Source organism: Malaclemys terrapin, chromosome 6 (genome assembly GCF_027887155.1).
Source record: "Malaclemys terrapin pileata isolate rMalTer1 chromosome 6, rMalTer1.hap1, whole genome shotgun sequence".
NCBI lineage: Eukaryota > Metazoa > Chordata > Testudines > Emydidae > Malaclemys > Malaclemys terrapin.
Genome location: NC_071510.1, coordinates 131,814,019 through 131,822,569, shown reverse-complemented (window position 1 = coordinate 131,822,569; position 8,551 = coordinate 131,814,019). Strand labels below are relative to the sequence as shown.

The window sequence follows — 8,551 nt, the reverse complement described above, 5'->3', positions numbered from 1 at the left end:
CGCGGCTTCTGGGACCTGCACGAGCGGCGCCCGACCCCGCCCGCCCGGAACAGACCCCAGGTGCCCCGGCCCCGGCCCCGGCCGGAGGAGCCGGAACGCTGGGTGAGGAGCAGCGACCGCAGCCGGCGGACCGGAACCGGAAGACTGAGGGTGTCGCACCCGGCTGGAGGGACGCTCTGTCCTGACAACTCGCTGGTGACAGCGCCGGGAACAGCGCTCCAAGGGGGCGGGGCGGTACGGGCCGCGGGGGACGCTCTGGCCCAGCGTCTCCCTGGTCCCGGGGGTGGCGGGAGTGTTTCCTGGGGGAAGGGTTTGGGCGGGGAACCGCGCGTCTGCCGCAGCCGGAAGTGTTCCCGGCGGAGCGGGAGGGGTGGGACCGGCCGCACACACCCGCTTCCGGCTGGGCGCGATGCTGGGCCGGGCGGCGAGCGGGACCGGGCGGCTCCTGCTGCAGGTGCGAGGCCGGGGCGGGACCGGCTCCCCCGGGACGCGCCAGGATCCGCCCGCCCCCCAGCACCCCCGGCCCCGGAGCCCCGCGGTTTGGGACAGGAAGTGGAGGGAGCGTTGGGAGAGCCACGCGGGCTGGCATGGACACCCCTCCCCCCCCCCCCCCGGGCTCGCGCTGCCCCCTGGCGAGCTGGGGCTCCCCTGGGCTGAGTCCCCGCTGGGGGGGACAGGACGGGGCTGGGGGGGGGCAGTGGGTATGGGGGGCAGGACGGGGCTGGGGTGGGGGGGCAGGGGAGCAGTGGGTATGGGGGGGGCTGGGGGAGGGGCAGGTCGGGGCTGGCGGGGGGAGGGGCACTTATTGCACACTCATGGCCTGACTTGACTCTTCCCCCTTCTCTCCCCAGAGCTCCCGGTGGCCGGGGCCCGGGGCATGGCTGGCCCCAGCCCCAAAGCGATGCTCCTCCAGTCTGCCCAGGAACACCATGGTGCTCTTCGTGCCCCAGCAGGAGGCCTGGGTGGTGGAGCGAATGGGCAGATTTCACCGCATCCTGGAGCCCGTAAGGAGCCTCCTCGCCCCCTGAAGTCTGAGCGAGGGGCCCCCTGTGCGGAGTGTGGAGCAAAAGGGATTGTGCTGCCAGCTCCCGTTCCCTTGCATCAGTCCTGTGCTTCACGCTCCTCCTCTTGCTGGCCCATGGGGGCTGGGCTGACTCCCCTGCCTGGCTTCATCAGCCAGCAGTGGCTGCAGAAACAGCGGGTTCCTCTTCTGGGGGAGAGGGAGGAAATTCCTGCCAGTGCTCCCACCCACCTGCTATGATGGGCCCGATGGGGAGTGCGAGTAGGTCTCTGTGAGATGGGGTGGGGGAGCGTTAGAGCAGAAAGATCATAGCGGCTTCACCACCCCACACACACACTCATTCCTGATGGGGAGAGGTGATGAAAGTTAGAAACTGAATATACTCGGTATATGTTTTTCCTTGCTGAGCGCACCTGCCCTTCTGGGGTCTCCTAGTCCTCTTGCCCTGGCTGGATAGTGGGAGGGGGGAGCTCCAGGTGGGGCTGCGTTCTTGGCCGGAGAGAGATTTCCCTTACAGAGCATTAGACTGTTTGTAGTCCCTGTGCCATCCCAAGCTCTCTTTCTGTGGTAATCTCACCAGTCACCAGCTGGTGGCGCTGCAGGCACAAAGAGCGAGGCGATTGTGAACATGGGCATCTAAGGTGGTAGGTGGAAATAGGGTGACCAGATGTCCCGATTTTATAGGGACAGTCCAGATATTTGGGGCTTTTTCTTATATAGGCCCTTATTACCCCCACTCCCTGTCATGATTTTTCACACTTGCTATCTGGTCACCCTAGGTGGAAACGGCTGGGAAGCCGAACGCCCTGAGTGTGTAGAGCGAGTCAGGAATGGTGTCTCTAGCCTCTGTTTGCAGAAGCTGGGATTGGGTGACAGTGGATGGATCAGTTGACGATTCCCTGTTCTGTTCATTCCCTCTGGGGCACCTGTCATTGGCCACTGTCAGAAGACAGGATACTGGGCTAGATGGACCCTTGGTCTGACCCAGTGTGGTCGTTCTTGTGGGTCCATTGCACCCGCTGGGGCTACCCCTACACCCAGTGTGCGCTCAAGTTGCCCATGCAGTAGTCTCCAGCTTTGCTGTCCAGTTGGTGGGAGCTGACCCAGCATCCTGCTGTGTTCCCCTACTTAGTGCCCTCTGCTCTGAGGCCAGGTCACTGGGCTTTACCTGCGGCTTTCTCTGCTCTCCTCCCAGGGTTTGAATTTTCAAATCCCACTGCTGGATCGGATCCGCTACGTACAGAGCCTCAAGGAAATCGTCATCAATGTCCCGGAGCAGTCGGCCGTCACGCTGGGTGAGGAGGAGCTCATCTGCCCTGCCTCCCCCTCTCTGCATCCCAGGGGGCGGGGCTGCGGCTGGGGGTGGGAGCCTTGTGGATTCCTTGGCTAGTACATGCAGATCTGCCCCTGGGGACCTGGACTTGGCCTTGTTCGTAGCGCTTTGGAAATGGGAAGTAGAGTATCCCCGTGAGTCCCTGCCTGATCCGTTCCTCTTGACGGGGGCAGGCTGCAGCTGCCACTTCCTCCCTGCAGGATCCAGGGAGATGCTGCCCTGGTGACAGGAATGTTCTCCTTTTCCCTTGCAGATAACGTCACCCTGCAGATAGATGGCGTCCTGTACCTGCGGATCATGAACCCCTATAAGGTACCAGCGGGGCTCAGCGTGGCCACAGAGATGCGAGGCGGCCACCTCCCACGGTGTAGGCATCGGCTAATGCTCCCTGCCCTGCACAGCTGGCAGCTGCTCGTGCAGAAAAACTGGGGGTGGGGGATCTCTGTCGTCACTGGAAGGACCAAGGCCTGGAGCAGGGGAGGGATGCGGGGGCTGACTGGTCCCAGCCCTGGAGGGAGAGGCTGGGAGGGCACCTCCTCATTGTTCCAGCCTGGCTTTTGCCAGGCCTTTAACCTCTGCTCCTGAGCATGGAGGAGCTTGGCTCCCAGCTGCCTTGGCGTAGTGGGAAGACGCTGACCATGCTGCTCTTCCCCCCCTCATCATCCTCTCGTTCCATGGGATCTGGGCCTGGTCTCCAGAGCAGTGGGGGTGGTTCAGAGCTCTGTGTCCCAGCCCCGCTGTCCCTGCCAGGGCTCTTAACGCCAGCCCTGGAGGCTGTGGGCCTGGGACTAGACCGGCCTGCAGTGACATGTGGACGCTCAGGCAGTGTTGACAGGGCTCTGTTGGGAGGTAGGCCTTGGACTCTGGTTCCCGTAGCCCTGCCTGCTTCAGGGTCTCCCCTGGGTTTGCTGTGTTGAGGACGCTGGCAGGGGCTGGATGCTGATACTCCAGCTTGGGCCCGGTCTCTGAAAGATCCTGGTGCAGACACAGGCTCGGGGGCCTGTCTCTGTTGTTGCACTAGGTCCAGCAGAAAGGCCTGGCCCCAGGGGAGCGGCTGTCTGAACTGGCCACTCTGGGGAGAGCTCCACCCCACTGGCCAGTGAGGGAGGGGGCTGGCAGGAGCCTAAGTGGCTGCTGCGGGCAGGATTCTTGGGTGCTGAGTCTGATCGTGGTCTCTGCTCCCCCTTTCCAGGCCAGTTACGGGGTGGAGGACCCCGAGTACGCCGTGACCCAGCTGGCCCAGACCACCATGAGGTCCGAGCTGGGCAAAATCTCCCTGGACAAAGTCTTCCGGGTAAGATATGGGCTGGTGGGCTCCTGAGCCTTACGGGGTCTGCGCTTGGCTGCTGGCTTCAGCGCACTGCTGGGAGACGCCCCTGTGACCTGCAGGGCCGGGGGGCTGTGAGTGTGTTGGGGCCGGGGGGCAGTGTTTGTTCTCAGAGGTATTTCGCCAGCCGAGGGACGTGGGAGCAGGGAGTCCAGCGCGTGGGGAGTCAAGGACTGGCAGCAGCAGCACCTCTGGGTGTCAGGGGCATTGGCACTGACGGGGTCCCCTCCAGCCAGACGTTTTCTCTTCAAACAGCCAAACTCCCTCAGCTCAGGGCACTCCTGGGCCTCTCCCAGCGAGGCCCCAAACCCCAGGAAGGGTCCCAGCCTCGCGGGTCCCTGTTGAACCGGAGCGACTCTTGCTGACATTTAGTCTGAGCGCCGGACGCAGGGTCAGGAGGGGCCCTGCCTGGATCTCACACCAAGGAGGTCGCTAGCCCGCGCCCCTCTCCCTGCGGCACGAACCCCTGGGTGACGGATGCTCTGTGCCAGGACCCGGCTGGCTTGGCCTCCTGCATGTAGAGAGCAGCTGCTGTTGGTGGCAGTCTGTGCCTGGCTGTGTCCCTGCCTCCCAGAGCTGGAGACGTGGGCTGAGGGAACCATGTCCCCGTGAATGGCTGTCCCGTGTGAGCCGGGCTGAGTTCGTCTGCCTGCTGCTCCTGTTGTCAGTATTGCTGATGTGTCCTGGGTGCCTGCACTACCCCAGTCTCTGCCCCATGACCAGGGTGGGGGCAGTCGGCTCTGCCCTATAGCCACGGGCCATGGTTCTGGCAAGAGGGTCTTCCTGGGCTGGATTTGGCCCCTCCCCTCCGAAGGGGCAGGGCCTTGCTGTGTCTCGGCCCCCGTCTCACCGCACTCCTACTCCCGGGTTCCTGTGCCTTCTCCAGGAGCGGGAGTCCCTCAATGCCTGCATCGTGGATGCCATCAACCAGGCCTCGGACTGTTGGGGCATCCGGTGCCTGCGCTACGAGATCAAGGACATCCACGTGCCTCCCCGGGTGAAGGAGTCCATGCAGATGCAGGTCAGCCGATAGCCTGGCCACACCCTGTGCTCTCTGCGTGCAGGCGGAGCTGGGTGGGGGCCGATCTCGGGTTTCAGCCCCAGTCCCTATGGGCTCCCCTCCTCCAGAGCTGGGTTAGCGGCACAGGCCGTGAACGCTGCCTGGCCAGGCCAGTACCTCTGGTGAGCACAGAGCGGGGATCCGCAGCTCAGAAGTCCCATCCCCCCACTCTCCAGCAGGCCGAGCAGGGCCGCGTCCCCGGGGATCTCAGCTGAGCTCATGGGGCGAGAAGGGGAGAAGTGCTGGCGTCTTCAGCTGAGGAGAACGAGCGTGGTCACTCTGCGCACACAGCGGCTGGGTACCACGGTACTCCTTTGGCTGCTGCCTTCAGGACCTGCCAGCGCCCCCTTCAGGCAAAGGGCTGGCGCCAGGCTGAGAGACTCCCCTGATGCTCAGGCTTGAAGGGGGCAGCACGAGGGCCTCCCACTGAGAGCGCCTGGTTTGCAGTCGCAGGGTGCGGTCAGAGAGATTCGGCAGGAGCTCCGGCCGGCTGGGCTGGGGCATCAGAGGGGAGCTGGGGAGCCAGGCCCAGAGCGAGCTGTGTAGGGCTGGTGGGCTCCAGGAGGAGGAAGTCAGGGCTTCCTTGTGGAGCTGGTGTAAGCTGCTTCCTGTGGGTGAGAGCTGCAGCTGCTTCTCAGGGAGAGGGCAGTGCCCTCATGGGGCTCGCTTGGTGCCCAGCAGGAATGTCTTAACCCCTTGGGAGCAGCACGGCCCTGCCTGGAGGAGATGAAAGGTGCCCCCTGCTCTTGCCCCTCCCTTCCTCCCCTAGAGGAGGGGCAATCTGTGGGGTGGCTGCAGCATCCGCCCCGGTGCTTTGGTTCCAGGTGGAGGCAGAGAGACGGAAACGGGCGACAGTGCTGGAGTCCGAGGGGACCAGGGAATCTGAGATCAACGTAGCAGAGGGGCGAAAGCAGGCCCAGATCCTGGCCTCCGAGGCCGAGAAGGCCGAACAGATCAACAAAGCTGCTGGTAACGCGTTGGGGCTCTGGGGCGGGGCTAGGCTCCAGGCTGTCCGTGCTGCAGAGAGCTGGTCCCTGGGGCGGGGGGCATCAGGGGGAGGGGCACTCGAGTGACAGCAGTAGGCTTTCCTCCTGCCAGCCCTGCGCTGAGCGGGACCTGTGGGGTATTTAACTGAGACCTGGGTGTAGTGTGGACTAGTACTGTGGGGCTGCAGTCTGAGCTGCTGTGGGCTGGCTGTGGGGGGGAGGCACACTCGGGGGGAAGCTTGCCTTCCTGCTGCCGTCAGTCTCCCAGGCTTGGGGCAGAGCACGAAGCTCTTCTGGTACAGAGAAGTCTCAGCCACGTGGCAGCGATCCCTGGAGCCCACTTCCCTTTCCCCACTGCTTCTCTCTGCTCTCCCCTGACTCCTGCTCTCCTACCTTTCCGTCCCAGGGGAGGCCAATGCCATGCTGGCCAAGGCCAAGGCCAAAGCAGAAGCTATTCGGCTCCTGGCTGACGCTTTGACGCAGCAGGTAAGTGCCGGTTGCTGGGGAGGCCGAGGCCGTGCCAGGCCCTTGTTCTCTGTTGGTGTTGAGGCTGGGTGTTCGGGGACTCTCCTCCACGGCAGCCTTTCCTCCTGATCCCGCAGCCTAGCTGGCAAGAGGCTTTCCCAGCATGCATTGGGCTGAGTGCGTTACCCACGAGGGAGTTACACAGCTCACCCCAAGCCCCTGCCCGTGGAGCCCCCACTCTGGAGCCTCCGTTCGTGCCATGGTCGCAGACCAGTGGCCATGGGGAGGATGGTGCGTGGGGTCTGCAGGGGAGACCTGCTGCAGGAGGAGTCCCCACAGGGGTTGGCAGCAGTGCCCAGAGGCTCCCGGGCCGCGCTGTGCTGGGCACAGCACTGCCACACCCCTGCCCCGCAGACGACTGCAGCTTCCGGCTCCCCTTCAGCACACTGGGGACCCCTCCTGCTCCCTTTCCCCTCCCTGAGGAGATTCCACCTCCTGAGCCCTCACCTCCCAGGAGACCTTCCAGCTCCTGCCGCTGCTGCGGTGTGCCCCTGTCCAGCTGGGGGGAGACGGGGTGCCCGGCAGGGAGCGGGGGAGTTGATTACAGCCCGTTGGGATTCCCCCTGGGGTTAGCTGGTTTCCCATTTTCAGACCCATCCCCAGAATTTCCTAACCCTAATCCAGAGCCCCACCGCTTCCCAGACATGGCCACTGAGCCTCCCCTCGCTCCGTGGGGTGCAGGGGCCCAGCGTCTGGCTGGGGGGCAGCCCCTCCCATTGTGCTGTGTGCGCAGTGTGACCCTCTCCACCCCTCTCCAGAACGGCAACGCAGCTGCCTCCCTGGCTGTGGCGGAGCAGTATGTGAGCGCCTTCTCCAAGCTGGCCAAGGACTCCAACACCATCCTGCTGCCCTCCAACACTGGGGACGTCACCAGCATGGTCACACAGGTCAGTACAGGGCAGCGCTGCCTGACAGCCTGCTGGGCCCGTGGGCCGCAGCAGAGAACCCAGCGGCTGCAGAGCCCAAGGGGGGAAGGAGAGAAGTTGCCCCAGGGGCAGGGGTGGGAATTTGTCCTTGTGAATTTACTGAACGAAGACTCCTGGGGGGAGAATTCGTCATGGGACCTGGCAGAGCTGTGGTCCCTGCCAAGGCAGCTTGTGGCCGCACACAGGGAAGGGAAGCCAGCTGCCTGCTCTGGGGCTGGCCAGGCCGGAGACGCTGCCTTGTCCTGTGCTGTAAGCACAGCAGGCAGGAGCCCCTTCCATGGAGACCTGGGCAAGGCGAGGTCTGAGCTCCCTGCCAGGTTCCACACTGTCTCCTTGGGGTGGGGGTTAGCGTCGCCCTTGTCTGTCACTGGGCCAGGCCAAGGGGAGTCAGAGCACCTTGGCACAGGGAGCCGTGGGGCACTGGGAAGGGGGGTGTCAGCCCTCCAGAGCTGCCTTTCCTAGTGTTGACAAGTAGCCCAGCGAACCCTGGGGAGTGAGCAGCAGCTGGTGGTGACACTCGACATAGGCTTGTGACGCCCGCGCTGTCCCTGCCTTGGCACCTGCTGTGGCAGAGCTCTGAGCAGGGCAGCCCCTACTGAGAGCCTGTTCCATCCCCCGGCTGCACCCTGCAGTGCCCGAGTCCTGCTGTATTCATAGCACCTGCTGGGTCTCCCTTCCTTCCCCTTTCCCCAGGCCCTGGGCATCTACGGTGCCCTGACCAAACCACCAGCTGCCAAGAGCCCGAAAGTGACCTCACCAGCCCTCGAGGTCCCCAAGTGCGCCCCCACAGAGCGGCCTGAGGCGGATCAGGTGAATTCCAGCTAGCAGAGGAACCCGGAAGACATGGATCACTGTGAACAAACTGCTGTGGCAGCACCTGTCATGGAGCGTGGCACCCCTGCTCCTGCCATGGGGGGAACCTTGCAGGACGCCTGCCGGGGGGGGGTCACGCCCTGCAACTCTCCCCGATCAGACTCTCTCCGCCCTCTTTTTGGTTCTTATTTTTATTTGGATTTAATCATGTAATAAAGGAGATGGCACCGGAGCCGCAGCTCGTGTCCTCAGCCTTGTGTGCAGGAGGGGGTGGCAGTTCCTCTGCACCTGGGAGGGTCGGTGACGTAGGACTGGGCAGATGGGATGAGACCCGGGGCCCATCCAGCCCCGTCTCCTGTCTCTGCCAGTGCCTGGCACCAGCTGCTGCTGTGGAAGGTGCGAGAGCCCCTCTTAGGGGCAGTTCTGGGATAACCTGTCTTCAGGGAGTCTCCTTCCAGTAGTTAGGATGGTTTGAGGCCAGAAATAGATTTTATATCCCACCCCCAAACACTCTTACTGCTTTCCTAACTCTGGCTGTTGGCACTCATAGAACTGTCCCA

At 63.8% G+C, this 8,551-nt stretch overlaps 1 protein-coding gene across 3 annotated transcripts; it reads left to right on the top strand.

Moving 5' to 3' along the window:
- On the top strand, positions 1-8,223 carry STOML2 (stomatin like 2). 3 transcript variants are annotated; one of them, XM_054031714.1, is made up of 10 exons: positions 1-102; positions 852-1,004; positions 2,217-2,316; positions 2,608-2,666; positions 3,547-3,648; positions 4,568-4,702; positions 5,566-5,710; positions 6,134-6,213; positions 7,011-7,139; positions 7,872-8,223. In XM_054031714.1, the coding sequence occupies exons 2-10, from the start codon at positions 930-932 to the stop codon at positions 8,001-8,003; spliced, it is 957 nt and encodes a 318-aa protein (XP_053887689.1). In that variant the 5' UTR covers positions 1-102; positions 852-929; the 3' UTR covers positions 8,004-8,223. The 3 variants fall into 3 exon arrangements, with proteins under 3 accessions (XP_053887689.1, XP_053887691.1, XP_053887690.1); XM_054031716.1 differs by lacking the exon at positions 1-102 and adding an exon at positions 109-195; XM_054031715.1 differs by lacking the exon at positions 1-102 and adding an exon at positions 347-454.
- Positions 8,224-8,551: the final 328 nt, after the last annotated feature.

Excerpts from the sequence above, each read along its gene's own strand:
- STOML2 (XM_054031715.1), top strand. The coding sequence starts at position 410 with ATGCTGGGCCGGGCGGCGAGCGGGACCGGGCGGCTCCTGCTGCAG. Across the intron at positions 1,005-2,216 it reads TTCACCGCATCCTGGAGCCC|GGTTTGAATTTTCAAATCCC; the intron begins GTAAGGAGCCTC and ends CTCTCCTCCCAG. Across the intron at positions 6,214-7,010 it reads CTGACGCTTTGACGCAGCAG|AACGGCAACGCAGCTGCCTC; the intron begins GTAAGTGCCGGT and ends ACCCCTCTCCAG.